This window comes from Pelodiscus sinensis, chromosome 8, assembly GCF_049634645.1.
Source record: "Pelodiscus sinensis isolate JC-2024 chromosome 8, ASM4963464v1, whole genome shotgun sequence".
NCBI lineage: Eukaryota > Metazoa > Chordata > Testudines > Trionychidae > Pelodiscus > Pelodiscus sinensis.
This window is the reverse complement of record NC_134718.1, coordinates 73,407,248-73,428,559: the sequence shown is the minus strand read 5'-3', so window position 1 is coordinate 73,428,559 and position 21,312 is coordinate 73,407,248. Positions and strand designations below refer to the sequence as shown.

General features: G+C 64.1%; 2 protein-coding genes across 2 annotated transcripts in view; one reads left to right on the top strand and one right to left on the bottom strand.

The window, feature by feature from the left end:
- Positions 1–5,108: 5,108 nt before the first annotated feature.
- Positions 5,109–20,575, bottom strand: SFXN3 (sideroflexin 3). The gene is made up of 11 exons (XM_075935596.1): positions 20,425–20,575; positions 17,977–18,143; positions 16,975–17,145; positions 16,166–16,264; positions 15,634–15,709; positions 14,907–14,992; positions 14,485–14,612; positions 14,292–14,341; positions 12,082–12,131; positions 10,686–10,733; positions 5,109–9,287 (listed from the first exon to the last, which is right to left on the bottom strand). Exons 2-11 carry the CDS (start codon positions 18,138–18,140, stop codon positions 9,191–9,193), a joined length of 969 nt encoding a protein of 322 aa, XP_075791711.1. The 5' UTR covers positions 18,141–18,143; positions 20,425–20,575; the 3' UTR covers positions 5,109–9,190.
- Positions 19,319–21,312, top strand: part of PDZD7 (PDZ domain containing 7) — a 36,130-nt gene continuing 34,136 nt past the window's right edge. The window contains exon 1 of the mRNA XM_075935591.1: positions 19,319–19,715. The gene's annotated coding sequence lies outside the window, so the exon portion shown is untranslated. The remainder of the gene's footprint in view (positions 19,716–21,312) is intronic.

Here is a 21,312-nt window from a genome sequence, read left to right as displayed (position 1 = left end):
TCATTAGGGCCCTGTCCTGACATGCATTAGCCCCGAGATGAATGAGGCGGCAGTGGGGGGGAGTGATTTATTGAACCGATCCGTCATTCTCGTGGCATTGCCGCCTGTGCCCACCCCCTGGCCCCAGCCTGGCTCGGGCGGGAAGGGCCTCTCCTCCACCTGTCGCCCGCTGAGCGTGGGCGCGTCCCGCGGAGGGGGGAGCTGGGCACCAGAGGGACGAATCCCCTTTGGGAACCCTGGGTTGGGCTCCGTTGGGTCTGCAGCTGGACCTTGCGTACCACGGCCCTGCCCGTGGCAAAGGGCTCTAGGACAGCTGTTCCACGGGGCTGGGATGCCCCCAAACTTCCCTGCTCAGAGCCGCCCCCTTCACGCCCGCCACCAGCACTACAGGCAGGCCCCAGCGCCTGCTCGCGGGGGTCAGAGCCCTAAACCAGGGCCAAGAGGCTGCCTTCCCCCAGGGCACACCCTGGCCATGCCCTGCTGTGACGTAGTGTTGGTACCTTGCTGGTTGCTGTGCTGGGGCTGTGGGTGACCCCCGCTGGTTGCTGTCTGTAGCACGGCCCAGCAGGACAGGGGATGGGTCACTAGGCAAGGGGCTCCCAACCTGTCCGACTGGTTACCTCCCAGGGAGAGAAACAAAGGAAGGTGGGATGCCGCCCCTGGCTGGGGGCAGGGCTGGAAGGGAGTTTTTTTAGTTCTGTCTGGGATCAGGAGGAAGCAGCCTAGGGAAAGGGGCTGGGATTTAGGGGCCCAGTCTCTCCCATCTCAAGGGGGGCCGAGGCATCCTAGGCCTGCCCTGGAACCAGATTACATCTGTGCTGTGCTGTATCCTGGAGAAGCAATAAACCCCCTCTGTTCTACCGGCTGGTGGAGTCTGTCCGTGCCATTACGGGGGTGCAGGAGTCGTGGGAACCCCAACGTGCTGCCACACCTGCGTCTCTGGAGCCTCCATGCTGCTGTGTCCATGGGTGGTTCCCCTGCCATGTCCCAGCACTGTCAGCAGGGACGGGCCAACAGGGGCAGGAAGAACCAAGGTGACGGGGAGGGCCCCAGGTGATGTGGTGATGGGGGGGCCCAGGCGCTGCGGTAATGGGGGCCCCAGGCGCTGTGGTGATGGGGGCCCCAGGCGCTGTGGTGATGGGGGCCTAGGCGCTGCTGTAATGGGGGAGGCCAGACACTGCAGAGATGGGGTGGCCCAAACACTGCGGTGATGGGGGACCCAGGCGCTGTAGTGATAGGGGGGCCCAGCCTTGCTGTAGTGGGGGGCCCAAACACTGCGGTGATGGGGGGCCCAGCCTTGCTGTAGTGGGGGGCCCAAACACTGCGGTGATGGGGGGCCCAGCCTTGCTGTATTGGGGGGGTCCAGACGCTGCGGTGATGGGGAGCCCAAACACTGCGGTGATGGGGGGCCCAGCCTTGCTGTATTGGGGGGGTCCAGACGCTGCGGTGATGGGGAGCCCAAACACTGCGGTGATGGGGGGCCCAGCCTTGCTGTATTGGGGGGCCCAAACACTGCGGTGATGGGGGGACCAGCCTTGCTGTATTGGGGGGACCCAGGCGCTGCGGTGATGGGGACCCAGGCGCTGCGGTGATGGGGGGCCCAGGTGCTGCGGTGATGGGGGAGGCCAGACACTGCTGTGATGGGGAGCCCAGGCGCTGCCGTAATGGGGGGCCCAAACACTGCGGTGATAGGGGGCCCAGCCTTGCTGTATTGGGGGGGCCCAGGCACTGCGGTGACGGGGACCCAGGCACTGCGGTGATGGGGGGCCCAGCCTTGCTGTATTGGGGGGCCCAGTCACTGCAGTGATGGGGGGCCCAGCCTTGCTGTATTGGGGGGCCCAAACACTGCAGTGATGGGGGGCCCAGCCTTGCTGTACTGGGGGGACCCAGGCGCTGCGGTGATGGGGACCCAGGCGCTGCGGTGATGGGGGGCCCAGGTGCTGCGGTGATGGGGGAGGCCAGACACTGCTGTGATGGGGAGCCCAGGCGCTGCCGTAATGGGGGGCCCAAACACTGCGGTGATGGGGGGCCCAGCCTTGCTGTATTGGGGGGGCCCAGGCACTGCGGTGACGGGGACCCAGGTGCTGCGGTGATGGTGACCCAGGCACTGCGGTGATGGGGGGCCCAGCCTTGCTGTATTGGGGGGCCCAGGCACTGCGGTGATGGGGGGCCCAGCCTTGCTGTATTGGGGGGGCCCAGGCACTGCAGTGATGGGGGGCCCAGCCTTGCTGTACTGGGGGGCCCAAACACTGCAGTGATGGGGGGCCCAGCCTTGCTGTACTGGGGGGACCCAGGCGCTGCGGTGACGGGGGTGCAGCCCACCTCCGACCTGGGCGCAGAGCCCTGGTGTCAGGCTGGCACAAGAACCCAGGCCCCCCCCCCCCCCAAGCGATTGCAGCGACGTGCTTGACAGGCCGGGCCCCCAGGCTGCGGGGTGCCCCATTGGCCCTGCCATGCAGCCTGGCACCCCCCAGAACCAGCCCCGGGAGGTCTCCCTCTGCACTACCCCCCCCCCCCCCGGTCTGCACGTGGGGCCGGCAGCCCCGCATCCTCGCGCTGACATGTGGGTCAGTCGTCCCCCCCCCCCGCAGGAGCCAGCCGGGCACCCGAGTTCTCCAGGTGCGGGGCGCCCTCTGCTGGGGATCCCCGCGCCCTGCAGGCGGGAGGGGAAGCGGAGGGGCGGGGCTAAGTGGGAAGCTCGCTGGGAAGGCGCAGGGCGAACAGCTGGATTGTCCCAGGAAAAGCATCTGCCCGGAGCCCATCAGAGGGGAGAGCAGCCCCCAGCCCCCAGCCCCTCGCGGAGCCTCGGCAGCTCGGGCCTCTCCCCGTGGCCTTTGGCTGGCGGTTCCCATCCCCTTCCCCAAGTTTCCTTCCAGTTTCCAGACCAAACATCTCCCCCGCTCCCCAAGAGACACCCCAGGGGGCCAGCAGGCTGCAGGCGTTGGGCGCCCAGGGATTTCCCCCCCCCCCCAGGAAAGTGCAATGAGAAAGGTGCCCCCGCCCCCGGCATCCTCACTGCCCCAGGACAGAGTGTGAGCCTGCGGAACTCCCTGCAGCAGGATCCGCCTGGAGAAACACAGCGAAGGGTGTTTCAAAGGATGAGCCCCTTGGTGCGAGCAGGAGAAAGCACCGGCAGATTGAACCCCCAAACCCTGCCCAGGACACCAGTCCTCCCGCTTTGGGACAACCTGGAAGACGCTTCCCGGTGCCCTTGGGCAAAGAACGACTCATGAATTCATCCTCCCAACTCCAGAGTACCAATGGGGAAACTGAGGCACGGGGCACCAATGGGGAATCTGTTAGCCAGCCCTGCCTCTGGGCCTTTTAAGGTCCGTTTCCCACCCAGGGCAGGGCCCCGCTGCGGCTGGGACACTTGGCTTCGGCCTTGGTGCTGCCCAGCATAAAACCCGGGAGTTTGGGCCCAAGCGTGGTTCTGACAATGCTCCAGGCTGGCAAATTCATGAAGATGCCCAGTGCCCGGCTGCCAGCCCCCAAACGGCCAGAGACTGGAGCACAGCTCCCCGGCGTAGCCCTGCCGCCCCCACTGCGGGGGACATGAGCAGGGCCCCAAGACAGGGGAGCAGACCTGCTGAGCACGGTACGAGCCCCCCGGGCCTGAGCAGGAGAGTCCGGGGGGGGGCAGACCTGGGAGCACTGTGCCCTCGGCTGGCAGCCTGGGAAGAGGCCAAGGGAAGGAGAGATGGGGCAGTCTGATTGCAGGGCGCCAGGGCTCAGAGCTGCAAGGGGAGAGGGAAGTTCCCCCCAAGCTACCATGCTGGAGAGGTGCCACGGTAGGGGGAGGAGGTGAAAGCCAGGGGGTGGCCCAGGGAAGGGGGTGGAATGGGTAAGTCGGGGGGGGGGGGGAAACAGCGGTAGGGGCTGGATTTGATTTACCCAGAGGGGTAAGTCCCCTCCAAACAACTGTGACGGGAGGCAGAGCGCCACTGGAGGGAAACTGAGGCAGCAGATGGGTCTGAAGCCAGGCTTGGTCTGTCCCTGCTCCAGTGAAAGCGGGAGCCATGGCTCCAGAATCAGGGGCACAGACCAGACCTGGAGCCCAACTAAGCCGCTGACCGGAGCCGGAGCCAGGCCCTGGGGTGCAGCAGCTCCAGCGCCAGCCTAGACGGGGAGACGGGCTGCGAGGCAGCTTAGCCCTGTGGAAAGGGATTAGCCTGCGAAGCATGCAGGTGTGACGGGGCCGGGGAAGGAGAGAAACAGCCGCAGCAGCTGGGGTTTCTAGGGTGCCTTGCAGGCCCCAGGCACTTCCTGGCTTGTGTGTCTGCAGCCACTTCTAGGGTGGAACCCGTCCTGGATCCAAACACCTGTGAGCACCGGATACAGCTCTGCATGCCACGTTCCACAGCTCAGAGCCACTGGAACGAATCCACGTGCACAAGAGACCTCCCTCCCCCTGAAGCTAGCTCACTCGCACAGGCACAGAGAAATCCACATGCTCCAGGCACCCCCCCAAGCTAGCTCACTAATACACGACGCAGAGAAATCCCCATGCACCAGGCCTCCCTCTCCCAAGCTAGCTCACGTACACACGCGCAGAGAAATCCACATGCGCCAGAACCCCTTCCAAATAGGGTGGACAGGTGTCCAGTTTTTTACCGGACGGCCCAGTATTTGAGCTTTCTGTTCGGGAAACAAATGGAGAAAATAGAACTGTCCAGTATTTTCTAACTAAGATGTGATGTCGATTGTGATGTGATGTCAAGTGTGTCCGGTATTTTTGCTGAAACCCTCTGGCAACCCTACCTCCAAAGCTAGCTCACTAACACATGCACACAGAGATGTCCACATGCACCAGACACCCGACGCTAGCTCGCTCACACGCATGCACAGAGGGACGTGGCATTACACCCCTTCACAAACCCAGCATACTCCCACCGGAGCTGAAGGAGCGCTCCCTTAGCTGGCAGCAGTAGTAGGTCACTTGTCCCCTGTACAGGCCAGCCACTAGGAAGGATATCACACCCTTACCTCGCACTGCGCCCCTTTAGGGCAGTGGAGAAGAGTCAGCTAAGAGCTGGAGCGTTTGGAGCGGATTCGAGATCGGACAAGGCCACCAGGTTCCTGCCCCCAAAAAGCAGCAAAGCCACATGCAAGGGCCAGAAAAGACTGCCTTTATTTTGGAACGCTTGCCCCCTTTAAAGCCACAGAGGTCGCCACAGGCTCAGCCTCCCTCCACCAGGAGGGTGAGATCCAGGATGTCAGCGCCCCATGCCAGGCCTTCCACCTGCGACTCACCCCGGGGAAGGGCGGACAGACACCGAGGGCCCTGGGCCGTATTGCACAAGGGCTGGAGACGCTTTCTGTTCTCGAGCAGGGGTGCTGGGTTGGCAGGGGGCCGGGCGCCCCGGGAGAGCACCGCAGCATCCTAGTGGCAGGGCAAAGACACCCCTCTTGCAGCAACCTCCCCCCAAGTCTCCCCCTGCAAGGGGTTCCGGCCCATTGGGGTTCTGCGTGCTGTTTTATTGCCCACGTGCAGGGCAGCCAGATCCTGCTGGCTTCCAGCCGCATCGGGTTTTCCCCGCCGGTGTTACGGAAGGGCGGGCAGGCGGCACGCAGCGTTGACGGGGAGAGCCGGGCGCCCCCTCCGCGGCCAGTCCCAGCGCTGCTCCGGTTGGTTCAGTGACGCCGCCCTTCAAAACTGGCATCTCCCCATCTGGCCCCCGTCCTCAGAGACGCGCCCCCAGCCCTTTCTGGACTGAGCTCGCTTCCCGGGACCAACATCCAAGCTACAAAGCACACAATGGGAGGGGATTGGCCAAATTCGCTCCCCCTGGATGTCCAGCCATCCCGTAGCACCGATTCCCACCTCCTGCCAGCACCCCAGCCCCCTTGGGTCGGCAGAAGGCAATGCCACACTTCTTGTAGGACCTACATATAAACGCTGCATTGCATAACACTCCTGCGTGGCATGTCCACAGCTTTTTTTTTTTTTTGATAGTTTGGGTTTTAAACATCCTGCCCCTCCCAAGATTTGAGTTCTGTGCAGACCCCTGCTGGAATCGAAGCGAATGCAGAGGAGAAGCGAGTCCCAGCTACTTTGACAGACGAGAGGACGGTGATTTGCCTGGTTTCCTTCTCCCGGCAAAAATGTGGAGTGTCTCGTGTTTTCTCTCCTTTACCCCCCGCCCCCCCAGTGCTCAGATTCAGGGCAGCGGCCCCCTCAAACCACTCCACCAAATGGCCTCCGGCCTCCCTCGAAACCCAGGCTTCAGGGTTTTTGGAACCCCTGAAAACGGGAGGTGGAAACGAGAATTGAAGTCAGCCCGGCCCTACCTAAGTCCTACTGCATCTAGCGCCCCGGGCAAGGGCCACTGCTGTGCCAAACACTTCAGAGAACAATATAACACGCCCACAAAGGGCTGTTAAGGACGGGGCAAATTCCTGCCTGACCCCACCTGCTCATCCCCCTGAAGCATGAGGATAGCTGGTCTGGAGCGCTGCCATCCCAGAGACTGCAATCCGGGCACATTACAGACAAGCTCCGGGCCCGATCCTGTCAGTGCCGTGCAAGGGGAGGCCTTGCCCAGATGGGAAGAGTGGGAGAAGCAACAAGCCATCTTCTGCAGGGAAGGGGCGAGACGTGAACACAGCGGATTGCCCCTCGGTCTCTCTTGTAGGACAGGGGCTAATCCCCCCTCCACCATGCAGGCCAAGGCTCCTCCTGCCCTTCTTACTCATGACACCGCCTCCTGCTCATTCTGATTTTTAAAGAGCCAATTCCCTTTCCCCTCCACATACTGCCTCTGTGCCCCTCACTCAGCTTGGGGAGGCAAACCAGGCAGGTTAATTTCACCCCCTCAGGCTAGTCAGTTTCAAGTCCAGGTGTTTGGTGCAGCAGCCAATCCCCAGCACAGCAGGGGAAGAGTAAAACCCAGCCAGGACTGAAGTGTTTTCACTGAAATTCGTCCGTGTCCCAGACACATTTCTGTCTGGTGTAGCGGCTGTAAAACATCCCTCGTTTTTACACACGCCCCCGCCCTACCCGAGCGTACAGCAGCATGGCGGCCTTGTTAAAAGGGCAGCACAGCGAGCTAAGGAACAGGGTGAGCTTACAGCACTGAGACAAGAAAAAGGGAGTCGAGCAGCCCCAGGATGCAGCCTGAGCCTGGAACAAAGACAACATTAAAGGGGGGGAAAACCACAGGCTGGTTTTCGGAGATTAGAGGGCGTAATTTGCTCTGGAGATGAAAGGAGCGGAAAATGGGATTAAAGTGCTGACCTACAGTCGCCTCGGGCCTCGCAGGCTTAGCTGGGACATTCCGCAGCTCCTTCCATTAGAGCAGTGTTTCTCAACCTTTATAAAAAAAGTACCCCTTAAAAAATTGTAAGTAACTCCAGTACTTACAGTTTTCAGACACTTTTTTCTACCATTGCAACACATTTGCTTAAACAACTTAATCGTAGCCAGGCGGGCGATGAAATTGGTGGGTGAAAAAAGTACAAAAAAAATAATAAAAAAAAAGCGATGAAGCTTAAAACCAAAATTCAGTTTTCTGCAAATTTGTGCATGGGCGTACCCTCCTCCCCCCCCCCCCCCGACTTCTCTCAAGTGCCCTAAGGGGACTCGTACAACTGGTTGAGAAACACTGCATTCGAGGACAGGCTGTGAGCTTACTCAATTCAATGATTTTAGGAAGGTTAAAAGATTTCTGCATTCAGAATCCCACGCCTGCCACGGAGGCTCACAGGACAACTCCTGCGGAAATCAGGATCAGACCCCAAACCAGAAATATTCTAAGCTGCGATTACTGGACTAGTCTCTGGATTCCTGGTAGTGTTGAATTCCATCAGGTAACGGAAGGGGAGCGGGTTTTCTCCTCTTTTTGCGCCTGATTTGTCCCTGATCTCTCTTGTGCTGGGCGACTGTCTTTTGCATCCTAACACTGCCATGTTGCGTTTTTCCTACAGTCGCAACACAACCGGGAGGCCTTGACTCTCCGTCACGCCACCCCCCCACCCGTGCGTTTCAAAGGGGCAATGCAGTGGGCGGAAGGGAAGGTCTGTGCAGACAGGCAGGCAGCAGCTAGCAATGATCTCTCACGTGCACAGGGGCTGAGCCCCCCAAATTCAAACTTGCATGAAACCTGGGTCCAAACGCCCGGTTCCAATGGCAGGGCTGGGCCCAGGTGCGCAGCAGAGATACGGATTTGGGCTCCAAGCTTCCTCCGCCTTCAGGAATTGCCGCTAGCTCTCCACCTGTGGCAGAGACCCCCCAAAACTCCACCTCTACACCCCCACCCAAGTGAAAGACTTTGCCCTAAGCTGCCTCGTCAGTTCTTCCCCGGGATCTCGTTCCGAGCCACTCGGACACGAGCGTCTACAAACAGAGCAGGTGGGTTGCGCTCTACGAACCCACTGACAGGCTGGGCCGCTGTCTGGCACCCTGCAGAGAAGCAAACGTGGGCAGGCTGTGAGGAACGAGAGCAGGCCGACCCTAAAAGGACGAGGGATGCCCGGAGCAGCTAGAGAAAGGGTACAGCCAAGCCACGCCGCACACAGCGACCCCAGCCTGCTGCAAAGGCATCTGCTCCCCGCCTTGGACGGTTCTACTCCAACCAGCCACGCCGCTCGAGGCCAGTCATACTGGCTCCCTCTCCGGAAAATGCCCTCCCTTGGGAAGATCAGGGGAGCTCCCGTCCTCACGGCGAGGGCAGGAAAGCTTCCCCCCGGCCAGGGAGCTCTCCGCAGCCTCGTGGCGAAAGTTACCCTGGCCTGAGCCTCACGTCCATTCCGAAATCCCACCAGAGCAGGCCACAGCGTGGCCCTGGGCACTGGCTCGCCTTGTGCCCCTGCCCACGCTGCGTCTCCCCCGAAGCACCTCGAGAACGGGCGTGCAAGGGGAGCCGCCTGGGGCCGTGGGCAGCAGGCGGGCTGGGCAGAGGGCAGGCGGCGGAGGGCCCTGCGGGGAGGAGACGGGAATGCTCGTGGTGTGGCCAGGAAAGACAAAGCTACGGCAGCCCCCCCGCTACCTATTGCGAGGGGTCAGCGGAGTCCGAGGCGGGACACGCAGGGCCTACGGCGACACGGCAGCCAAGAACAAAGCAGCAGCGCACGGGCGTTCGGCTAGCGCGACACTTCACGCTCTCCCCGGGAGCTCCGGACACCTGGGTCCCGCCGTGTTCCCCGATCTCTCCCTGGAGCGGCGCACGAGGGAGACCGGGGGCAGCCTGGCTTAAAGCCCTTTGTTGAAGTAGACCATCTCCGCGTGGGGAGCCTTCTCCCGGAGCAGCGCTTGGACTTCCGGCTCCAGGCGAGTGACGCGCATCGAGCTGCGGAAGGGAGAGACCGTTTCAGAGCAGAGGCGGGGAGAGCCGGAACAGCCCCCTTTCCCCGACTCCAGCCTCAATTTGTCTGCTCACGGATCTCCGCAGACAGGTTCGGATGGGGCAGCGTTCGGCTCCGGCACGTGCTCTAGGACCTGGCACGTCCCAGCCTACGGGGCGGCTCGGCAGCTCTTTGCAGCACGCGATTGGCTGCCCCGCCGCCCACGGCAGCACTTCCGTTCTGAGAGGTTCCGGAGACGTCAGCAAGGCCAGTCCCCGGCTCCGAGACAGGGCCAAGGAAATCGAGAGCAGCCCCGGCAGCTCTGTCCCGCCTGGTCCTCAGGACCTCCAGCGACAGGGATGCCCCAACCCACCCTGGAAGCCTGTTCCCGAGCTCCACCCGCTGAGAGCTGGAAAGGTTTTTCCTAATCTCTGAGATCTTGGCTGCGGATTCAGCGGATTGCTTCCTGGCTACCCTCCAGGGACAGCAGGAGTAACCCATCCCGTAACTGATCACAGCCTCCGGCCTCCCTGCCTAGCGTCTCCAAGGAGCAGAGAGGTCTCACACCAGCCCCCCTGGGGTACACAAAGGTCCGCCAGGGGTACATCGACGACTCTACCTACCTGCCGGTTTTACAACAGGCTGCATACAAAACAGGGATGTAAAATCCCGTGTAATTGGTTAACCGGTTAACTGATTAAAGGGGGGGTGGGCTGGTAGCACCCCTGTCCACAGCAGGTCCCATGGGGCTGGAGGAGTCCCTTTGTCCCCAGCAGGCAGGGGGCTGTTGCACCCCCCCCCCCCCCAGCTAACAGAACCAGTAAACATCACCTGTTAGCACCGGCGCCACCCCCCAGCTGTTATCCTGGTCCGGTCTGACATCCCTAATCCAAAGCACTAGCCAACACAGTGCCAAGTAAAATTGCCTATGGAAATGCCTTGGGGATACTGCGCTAGACACGGAGATGTAAGCACAAGATTTGCATCCCGGGTGATTTATTTTAGAATGAATTCTGTGGTTGGCGGGAGGAAGTCAGGCCCCCGCGCCAGGCCTAGAGGAGGATCAGCCCCCCCTGCAAGGTCCAGCGGGGGAGCGGGGGGAGTCAGCCCCACATGCAAGGTCCAGCGGGGGGGGGTCAGCCCCCGCACGTCGCAGCCTGGAGCCGGACGTCAGCCCCCTGTGCCAGGTGTATCGTCCTGCGACGCTTCTGAGCGTCACATCTGATTTGGGGAGCCCGGCCCTTTGAAATGAGGAACGTGGGAGACCCCCAAATCAGAGCCTGAGCAGGGGCCGGATGTCCGGAAAGGTCCAGAGTCACTGTCTTACCCCATCACCGTGCATCTCACACACACACACCCCGACGGCCTGCCCTGCCCCGCTCACAAACCCCGGCCAGCCTTACCTTTTCTGCGGGAAGAGCGCGCAGCACAGCGGAGTCGCGAACACCAAGCTGCGAAAGGGAAGACACCATGAACAGAGAGGATTTCTAGCGCCTCCGCCCCGGATCATCCCCGGAGCCATGGCGGGAACAAAAGCAGCAGCCCACGGAACAGGGGTGGGCCGTAAGCAGGTCCCATGGGGCTGGTGTTAGCCCTCGCCGGTCGCCAGATGCTTTATTTGCCTGTGCGCCAGGGTTCTCTCTCATTTGTTCCACCCGTGTGCGGAATGAATTTTGTTCTGTGCACCAGGCATGTGCAGATGTGCACCACCAGGAGACACACTCATGCTGATCAGCTGGGCGGCATTTGAATTTCTTGTGAGTGGCCGCCCTAGCGCTCAGCTTACAGGGAACATTGCTGAGCACCTGCAGGCATGACCGCCCGCAAATCTCGTCGGCTGCAAATCGCTGTTCCTGGCCCCTAGGAGCTGCCCACGGCGAGCAGCCGGCTCTGTGGACGCACAGGGAAATAAAGCGACAGGCGGCCCACCAGGAGCTAACCCTGGCAAGCCACGCCCGGCCCGCAGGCCGCATATCGCCCACCCCGGCACAGAGCGAGAGGCTGGCATCAGCACCAGAAACCACACCTGCCTCTGGGTGGAACAGGCCCACGGCAGGGAGGAAGGAGAGACAGGTGATCAGGGCTGCGGGCTGGGACTCAGGAGACCCAGGTCCATCGGCGGATCTGGTGCCTCCACCCCCAAGGGGGGATCTTGTGGGAAAACTCCCCCATGAAAACGAGGTGCAGCAATGAGGGCTGGGGCAGCCCCTAAATGAGACAGGGAGAGACACCGCCATTCCCCCTCCTCTGCCCCCAATGAACCTCCCGGCCAGGTTCCCTTCTCCCTGGATTACTCCAATGGGGCGACCCGGCTGCTGAACCGAAGTATCCAACCCCCCGACCCTACCACATTGTACTGGAAACCTTCCCAGACGCACACACGCCTGTGAGTTTTATCCCTTCCCGCTGCTGTGGGAAATACAACCAGAAGCCACCGGTTCAGGGTCTCTTGCCGCCCCTGCTTCTGGCCTGACCCAGAAGCCTCGTGCCTGACAAAAATCCTGCAGCAGGGAGTTCCGCAGGGCATGCGTACACACGGCAAAGCAGTGGCCTGGCCCACGGACTTGGTCTGACTTTTCTGGCCAGGAATTTAACTGCAACATGAACGATGGGGTAAGAGTGGGGAACGACGGGCTCTCCCCTGTGCCTTCCCTTCAACGGCTCTCGGCTGTCCTGCTTGGAGCCCAACCAGATTGAAGCAAAAGACGCGTCGGACTCCAAGACCGGGCTAGCAAATCCAGGGGCTTCTCCCCATCAGCTGGGCTGGGCGAGCTTCCCCGCTTGGCAGCCGTCACTTACCAGAACCCCACCAGTCCGACCTGCAAGGGGGCGTTCAGCCAGGGGTACCGCTGCAGGGAGAGAGAGGGGGACCTGGGTTAGCAAGAGGGTTCTAGTAATGGGGGGGGCTACAGATCACAGGGTCCCTGACATGTCACGGCCAAGGGGACTGTTTGGAGGGGTAGGCACCATGCACTGTGATCCAGTGATCCATGCAGAGCTGCCGGCTCCTCCCTCGTTCCCAGCTCCCCAGCAGCTCGGAAAGAGGGGAAAGTCCTTCTCTAGGGTCCCTTCTCCCCTGTGGCACCGGCAGGGTTGGTGCGTCCCATCAAGGGGAGTGGGGGGGGGGGGACAGGAGACGAGCACTGTCAGACCGCAGTCCGGGCTTAGGGACAACCCCCCATCTCCAGGCACTCCCAGGGCTCCAGAGCAGGGGTCCCTGTAAGCTGAGCGCTTGGGCAGCTGCCCAGGAGAGATTTTGGGGCCGCCCAGCTGATTGGCAGAGCGCCCACCGCGTGTGGATCTATGGGTGGTGCACATCTGCACATGCCTTGGTGCACACCACAAAATGTATTCCGCACAGGGATGGAAAACCTTCCAGGGAACATTGCTCCAGAGGCACGGTCCCCGCAGCCCAGGGGTCGGCGCCCGATGGCTCGCGAGCCAAATCTGCCTTTTTCGGCAGCCACCACACCACCCTGGCCCCAGCTCCAGCCCCGGGGAGAGACCTGATGGCTCCTGCCTCCTCAGGGTGCCACGGGACGCCGCTTCCCACTGCCTCGTGCCCCGCGCCGCAGGGCTGGCAGGGGCGTGCATGGGCTCCAGGGGGGGTGGTCTCGTATTTCACAGCAACTGCTATTAATGATTCTTATTCTGGTGCATTCGAATGTTGTAGTTGCCCAACAGAAACAAGGGGAGACAGACCTAGATCCACGCACGGACTTACACGCCCGGGTCAGCCTAGAATCATGCAATCCTAGAGCTGGAAGAGACCTCAGGGGTTATCAAGTCCAGCCCCCTGCTCTAGGCAGGACCAATCCCAACTAAATCAACCCGGCCAGGGCTTGGTCAAGCCGAGACTTAAACACCTCTAGGGATGGAGACTCCACCCCTCCCGAGGGAACCCAGCCCAGTGCTTCACCACCCGCCTAGGGAAAAAGTTTTTCCTAATATCCAACCTAGATCTTCCCCACTGTAACTTGAGCCCATCGCTCCTTGTTCTGCCCCCACTGAGAACAGCCTCTCCCCAGCCTCTTTGGAACCCCCCTGCAGGGAGTTGTAGGCTGCTCTCAAATCCCCCCTCACTCTTCTCTTCTGCAGACTAAACAAACCCAAATCCCTCAGCCCCTCCTCACAGGCCATGTGCTCCAGCCCCTAATCATTTTGGTTGCCCTCCGCTGGACCCTCTCCAATGCGTCCACATCCCTTCTGTAATGGGGGGCCCAGAACTGGACACAACACTCCAGATGTGGCCTCACCAGAGCCGAATAAAGGGGAATAATGACATCTCTGGATCTGCTGGCAATGCTCCTCCTAATGCAGCCCAATATGCCATTTGCCTTCTGGCTACAAGGGCGCCCTGTTGACTCATATCCGGCTTCTCATCCACTGTAACCCCCAGGGCCTTTTCTGCAGAACTGCTGCTTAGCCAGTCGGTCCCCAGCCTGTACCAATACTTGGGATTCTTCTGTCCCAAGTGCAGGACTCTGCCCTTGTCCTTGTTGAACCTGGACGGGCCCCGGGCGCCATTATTAACCCTCACGTCAATTACCAAGACTAGACGCTGCGTGTTTTCAGCCATGCAAACGGGCATTCTCGTGCGGTTCTTTGTGGGCCACTTTGGTGCCGTTCGGCTCTTTGGTCTGAAAAGGCTGCGGCCCCGGATCCACCTGGCGCTTACGGGTCTGTCTACAGGGTGCCCAGATTCCGGTCTGAACCCAGCAGCTCCCTGCCAGCCCAGGCTACACACAGAGCCGCCGTGTAGAGAATCTCTGCACCTCCACCGTCAGCCAGAGCGACGGGAACCCTCCTGCCCCGAGCCCAGCAACGGGCTGGATTCCCAACCCCCCAGGATGACCTCGGGGTGCCCCCAGGATTCCCAGGGCTCCCGCTGCCCCTTGGCCGAGGGGGCACCCCAGGCCGCATAGACGGGACGACAGCCAGCCCCCGGGAGAGGCTGCTGGGGCAGGCCTGGGCTGGGAACGTCACGACGGCCCGTGCCACGGACTTACCTTCAGGAATGCTCTTTTCTCCAGGGCGTTCATGATCACGGGGGGGATGGCTGGGAAGGGGAAGGAGAAGGACGTTAGCGGGCGGCAGGAAGAGCGGGCGGGCTGGAGATCGACCCGCGTCGGTGACATCGGGGCCCAAAGAGCCCCGGATCCAGCCCGGACGCAGCGCAGCTCCGCCCGGGAAGGGACTCACCCATGGCGGGGGCGGCCATGCCGATGCGGGACACCACCACCTGAGCGATGGCTTGGCGGGCCGCTGCCCTCGACTCCCCCAGCCGGTTCCCGTCCTCGTCCATCACAGGGATCCCAAACTTCAGCTCCCTGCAGAAGACACAGACCGGGGTCCGTTACCACTGCCTGGGCCCGACTGGGTCTGCGTTTGATGGGAGGCGTTTCTGTCTGGAAACTGACCCTTATTCCAGCGCTAGCAACTAAAACAACCCTCATGCTTCAGGGCACGTACTGACCAGCCACAGGGGTCAGGAAGCAATCCCTCCTGTCCCGGAGCTGCATTGCTGAACAAGAGCAGGACGGAGGATGGTCTTGCCTTCCCCCTCCAGCACCAGACTGTTGGTGCCGCCAGAAGCAAGGGGCCCGAGGGGGAAGGTCTCTTACCTCTGCCGCATTAGAGGAATGTTGATGCAGTTGGCCGCTGCCACGGCAGCAAAAGGCACGTAGCGGCCGATAATCGACGGCAAATGCTGCAGAGGGGGAGAAGAGAGAATCGCACACCGGGAAATGAAACAGGGGAGAAGGGAGAATAGGCCAGTGGTTAGAGCACAGGGCTTGCTTCCATTGCGGGCTCTGCCCGAGCCAGTCACTTGCACCTCTCCAGGCCTCCTTTCCCCCTCAGGAAAGCAGGAATAACAACCGGGCCTGTGTCTGCCTGGTGCGTTTACATTCCCCACGGCCCTGATCTCAGCTGCGGTCCCTGCTGGCTCCGTTCTCCAGTGGATTCCAGCTGGCCACAGCTTGTCTTAGGGCTGCCGGCTCTGCGCTGGCTAATCCCGCAGGGCACAGCTCCAGGGGGGCCCTCGGGCCCACCCCCAGCGGGAGAGCAGAATCAAGGCCAGTACTGTCTGCTGGTGGTGCTGGTAGCTGGGGCAGAGAGCCGGTGGGGGGCACTGGACGCCCGATGGAGGGACACGGGTGGCAGTAAAATGTTTGGGGCTCCCCTAAAAGAGACACACACACACACCCCGCCCGGGCTCCTGGGTGGACGGGCATGAATGCAGAGCTGCAAGGAGTGGCCGGAGACCAGCGCCTTGTCCTGCAGCATGACGCCTGGGCAGCTCCTCTCTCCGGGCCCCGGGCCAGGCGTGCCCCGACCTTGGGTCCCTACCTTAGTGAGAGACTTGAGTCCCAGCGCCGTCACGACCGCCCCCGTGGTGGCGCTGACGTAGGCCGTCCCCAGCTGGCTACAAAGGAAGCGGGCAAGTCCAGAGAGTCAGCAACCGGCTGGGCAGCCCGCTCCAAGGGGAGCCCTTCCCTCCCGGTGCCCCCAAGGTTCCCTCCAATTTTTCCATTCGTGTGCAGAATAATTTTTTCCATGCACCAATACATGTGGGGATGTGCACCACCCACAGAAACACGGGATGCTCTGCTAAGCAGCTGGGCATCACCTGAATCGCTCCTGGGTGGCTGCCCAAGCACTTAGTTAACAGGGAAGAAGAGCAGGGCACCAGCCTGGCACCCCTGCAGGGAGCCCGCTGCGCCGGCTCCATCAGCCTGCGGCAAGTGGCCGCACCTGTTCCGGAAGCAGCCGCATTCACGGCACTCGGCACATGGCCATGCCGTGGGGACGGCCCCAGCCCTGCCTGGTGACGCAGCGCCCCAAGGCTGCCCGGCTTTCCCAGCCTCTGCGGCCCCCTTACCCGACGGTGATGGGGGCGTCTCCGCTCCGGTTGGTGTAGTTCACGATGGCGTTGAAGGACTGGTTCACCCACTGCCAGAGCAGCACCGCGGGGGTCGTCCTGCGCAGGGGGAGAGCACGTCACAGGCTGGGCAGGGAGCAGCCCGAGGGGATGGGCGGGAATGGGCCCTGAGGGGGCGCTGGAGAGGTTTGGGGGAGTCCCCGCCCCAGGGCCAGCAGGGGGCACTGGAGAGGTTTGGAGGGTCCCCATCCCAGGGCCAGCAGGGGGCACTGGAGAGGTTTGGAGGGTCCCCATCCCAGGGCCAGCAGGGGGCACTGGAGAGGTTTGGAGGGTCCCCGTCCCAGGGCCAGCAGGGGGCGCTGGAGAGGTTTGGAGGGTCCCCGTCCCAGGGCCAGCAGGGGGCACTGGAGAGGTTTGGAGGGTCCCTGTCCCAGGGCCAGCAGGGGGCGCTGGAGAGGTTTGGAGGGTCCCCTCCCTGGGGCCAGCAGGGGGCGCTGGAGAGGTTTGGAGGGTCCCCGTCCCAGGGCCAGCAGGGGGCACTGGAGAGGTTTGGAGGGTCCCTGTCCCAGGGCCAGCAGGGGGCGCTGGAGAGGTTTGGAGGGTCCCCTCCCTGGGGCCAGCAGGGGGCGCTGGAGAGGTTTGGAGGGTCCCCTCCCTGGGGCCAGCAGGGGGCGCTGGAGAGGTTTGGAGGGGCCCCTCCCTGGGGCCAGCAGGGGGCGCTGGAGAGGTTTGGAGGGGCCCCTCCCTGGGGCCAGCAGGGGGCGCTGGAAGGTCCGGGCAGGGGTCCCTGCCCCCCGGGGCCCACGTGCCTGTAGAAGGTGAGCATGCAGCCGGTGATGGTCATGTTCATGGGCACCTGGGCCGACATGCGCCCGATCAGGATCATCTTCTCCCCGGTGTCGGGGTGGAAGGCCGAGTCGTAGACGTACTTCGCCCGCCAGAGCTGGTCCTCCGTCAGGCCCGGCGCCGCCCTCCCCGACCTGCGGCGGTGCCAGGGGGAGGGAGCCGTGACTAGCTACCCCCGTTCGCACTGCCCTGCCCGCTGCCAGGACCCTCGCGCCCAAGCCGGGCACCGCCTGCCCCTTCCAGGGCAAACGCCCCACGCCAGCTGCCTCCGGCTCCTTCCCGGGGAGAGCTGGCGGCTTCAGCGAGCGCCCCGGCCAAGCCGGAGGTCTCCCTGGAGCGAACGCCCTCCCCAGCCTCTCTGGCGGGCACCGAGGCCTGGGCTGCCCCATCTCCAGCTGGGATGATGCCCCCACGAGTTACGTCTCCCCTGGGAGGAGGCCAGTGCCACTTGGCTTCCTCCTCCCCACGATGCCAGCGCCCCGGACGTCACGGCTACCGCCGGCTCCCCACCCTCCGCCGTGCCACGCCGCCCTCTGGGCTTAAACCCCAACCCGCCCATGCCCTGCCACGGCCCCGGGCACTGCCCGCCTCCCCCACATCACTGCCGTGGCCCCAGGCATTGCCCGCCCCCCCCCACATCACTGCCACGGCCCCGGGCACTGCCCGCCCCCCCCACATCACTGCCGTGGCCCTGGGCACTGCCCGCCCCCCCCCACATCACTGCCGTGGCCCTGGGCATTGCCCGCCCCCCCACCCTTCCCACGTCACCGCCCGGCCCTGCACTTCCATGCCAGGACGAGGACAGCTCATTCAAGCCAAGGGCACGGATCACCTGCCATCCCCTCCCACGCCCAGGGCACCACCCCAACCCTGCCCCCGGGAGTCCCCGTGGCACACAGCCGGATGGCAGAGAGCGTCCCTCCCCCAGCACCAGCGGGGGACTCGGCGCAGGCGTCCCAGCCCACCTGTAATCCTCAACCACCCGGCGGGCGTCCTCCAGCGCGGCCCCGGACAGCAGCAGGTTCCGGGGGTCGGTCACCGTGAAGAAGTGCTTGGCCCGGCCCAGGAAGGTGCCCTGATCCCACCGGGGCTCCCGGATGTTGATGTGCAAGGGCAGCCCCTCCGCCATCCTCTGGGGAGAGACGGCGCGCCGGGAGGTTACGGGCTGAACCAGAGACACCCCACGGAGGGGGCCCAGCTCCCGCCGGACAGGCACTCGGGGAGGGGGCCTGCCTCCGCTGCAGGGACCCGGGGAGACCGGTCCACAGATCAGCTCTGCTGCGCTCTTCCCCCGCAGGGCACTGTCCTCCCCGGGGGAGGGGCCATGGCGTCCTGTGACCCTCACTCGCCCGGAGAGGCGGGGGGGCAGTGACCCCCCCTCCCAGCATGCGCACACGGCGCTGGAGCAGCCAGCGAAAACCTCCAGGAGGCAGCTGGAGCCGGCTGGGATCCACCCGGCAAACACAGCTCAGCCCACTGAGGATGCCCTGGCCCCGCCCGCGCCCAGCCCTGGGGCACCGGACTCCCCGGTTCTGTTCCCAGCACCGGCGCGGGCCCCCGGGCAGTGCCCCGGGCCTGGGAAACGGAGCCAGCCTCGCAGGGCCGAAATCTCGCCAGGCCCGGAAAGCGCCCGGAGCCGCTAGAGCCAACAGGGCAGCTGACAAGAGGGGAGCAGGTTCCTTGGCCAGGGACCAGAGCCCCGGGCAGGGGGGCAGGATGCTGTCCCACCCCCCAGCCCGTCAGAGAAGGGAGCAGCCAGTAAGACCCACAGCTCCTCCGGGTAGCGCCCATCCCCCTCTAGAGGGCTCCTGCGTGAGATCCGGCCCCACGCCGGCAAGGCGGGGGTTAAGGGGAGCCCAGGGCTCCGGTCCGGGGCTCGCAGGCGATTAAGGATTAGACCGAGCGGGCGGTGCCCAGGCAGGACGGATGGAGAGTCGGCAGAAGGAGCTTATCCTGAGGAACAGCTGGTGCGCTGGGGTGCCAGGCAGCCATGGGAGGCTAAAGAACCACCGGCCGCTGCCCAGGACGCCAGAACGAGGGAAGCCTACTGTAAATGGGCCGTGCCAGGAGGGAAACTGAGGCAGCGTCCCCCCATTGCACCGCACGGGGGCAGCCAGAGGGGGCAGCCTCGCGCCGGCCTGGCAGTGTCCGCAGAGAACCCGGCCCGGTGTCAATCCAGAGTCATTCCCTGCCAACAACGGAGCCCCAGCGGCCCCACCCTGGTGTGAGCAAACGCCTGGCGCCCTCCGGCTCTTTCCGTCTCTCTCCTGCCATCTGGCTCCGGCTAAAGCCTGTGCATGTCCCCCTTGCTCCAGCCTCCGGCAGCTCCCCCAGGCCAGCCGGACCCGGGCGGATTCTAGGGTTTGTCCCGCTCTCCAGCAGGAGCGATCCTGGGAGCCCCGCCTGGGGGGGGGCTGCTAATGGGACACCAGGGGCCTGCCTGCCCCCCCAGCGTGTCGTTCTGCTGCTAACTCTGGTGTCTCCCAAGGCGGGCGAGCTCCGCGGGGGACGTGGCCCCTGCAAGTGCTGGGCTGCCCCGAACAGCGAACGCTGGAGTGTGCAGAGCCCACAGGCTCAGGGCCATGCCCCCAGGCCAGCGACTCGGCTCCCCCAAAGCCAAAGGGCCTTCCCTGGGCCTCCGTCCCTACCCAAAGCCACGGGAGATGGCCGGAGATGCAGAGGAGAAGGCTCCTGCGCCAGCGAGGTAGGATGCGGGCACCACGGCGAGGGAGCCGGCCGGGGAGCAGCGTGAGACAAGGACCACGGGACAGGCTGGGGCGGTGGCTGGTCGCCCAATGTCTCCGCTCTGCCGCCTGCCCAGAGCATCACCCGCCTGGCAGCTGCGGCAGCCACTCCGGCTAGGCCCAGCGGCAGGGGGCCCCGGGAGGCAGCCCGGGGTGGGGGGCAGGCGAGCGAAATGGGGTGCCCCCCGCAGCCAGGCCCGGTCACTCGGGGCAGGTGCCTCAAACCTAGGAGGATGCCAGGCAGGCGACCGGGCCCAGCCCCGGCGGAGGGGACCAAGGTCAAAGCAGGTGCCAGCGCCCGGCTCCGCTGCTCGCCCCCTGCCTGAGCCGCGCCACGTGCCCGCTGGGCGCAGCGCCCGGGCAGGCCGGCGAGGGGCCCCCGCCCCGTTCCCACGGGCGCCCTGGAGCCCTGCGCCCCGAGCCGGGAGCGAAAACCCGGGGGGGGGGGGCACAAACCCGGGCACTGGCAGCCTGACCCCCCAGCTGCCTCCGCGCAGGCCGCCCGGCTGCGTTCACGGGGGGGGTGGGGAAGGGGGACGTGACCCCCTCCCCAGGACCCCCGGGGCGATCCGGGCACGCGTGGACCTCAGGAGCCCGCCCGGGCACCCCCCGCCCGCCTGCCTGGCTGCAGGGCGCCTCCTCCCCGCGCCCAGGGCGGCTCCGACTCACCGGCTCGCTGGCAGCGCCGGCCCCGCCCGTGCTCCCCGGCTCGGCTCGGCAGCGGCCCAGTGCGCAGCGGCGCCGCGCCCAGGGCGCGCAGGCCGGAGGGCGGGGAGCGCAGCTGGAAGGGGCCGGCGCTGGCGGGGCGGAGCCAGGCGGCTGCGGGCGCAGGGGCCGTGCCCAGCTGGCCGGGGCGCTGGCACGCGTGCTCGGGGCGGGGGGCGCATGACCAGCCGGGGCCCGATCCTGCCGCGCGGCCCAGGCTCGCCGTGACCCGCTCAGGGACCTGGCGGAGCAGTTTGCCCCCAAGAGAAGGCGGCCGGGCCGGGTCGCTGCCATGCCCCTGCCCAGGGCTTCCTGGAGCTCCCTGGCTGGCTGATCTGGGCCTCCCCTTGGGGCGAGCGCCAGCCGCCTCGGGGCGCCCTCAGCGGGGCTGGGGTAATCCTGGGTCCCCGCACCTGCAGCATGAACCCTGGACCCACCCCAGCGCCTGCACCCGCACCCCAGCCAGAGAACAGCAGAGCTCAGCCCAAGGGTCCCTCCAGCCCAGGGTCCTGTCTGCCCACAGCGGCACTACCAGGTGCCCCAGAGGGAGGGAACAGCACAGGGAATCATCCAGTGATCCCTCCCCTGTCGCCCATTCCCAGCCTCTGACAGACAGAGGCCAGGGACACCCTCCCTACCCATCCCCGCTAACAGCCGTGGATGGACCTAACCTCCCTGAATCCATCTAGCTCTTTTTTTAACCCTATTGTAGTCTTGGCCTTCACAACATCCTCTGGCGAGGAGTTCCACAGGTTGGCGTGCAGAAAAACTTCCTTTCCTTTGTTTTAAACCTGCTCCCTATTTATTTCATGTGGTGACCCCTACCTCTTATGTGATGGGAGCAAGGAAATA

Coding starts and splice junctions, on each gene's coding strand:
- SFXN3 (XM_075935596.1), bottom strand. CDS start 18,140: ATGGCGGAGGGGCTGCCCTTGCACATCAACATCCGGGAGCCCCGGTGG. Junction 14,613..14,906: donor ATTCCTCTAATGCGGCAGAG/GTAAGAGACCTT, acceptor TGTCTTCTGCAG/GGAGCTGAAGTTTGGGATCC. Junction 14,342..14,484: donor CATGGCCGCCCCCGCCATGG/GTGAGTCCCTTC, acceptor TCCCCTTCCCAG/CCATCCCCCCCGTGATCATG.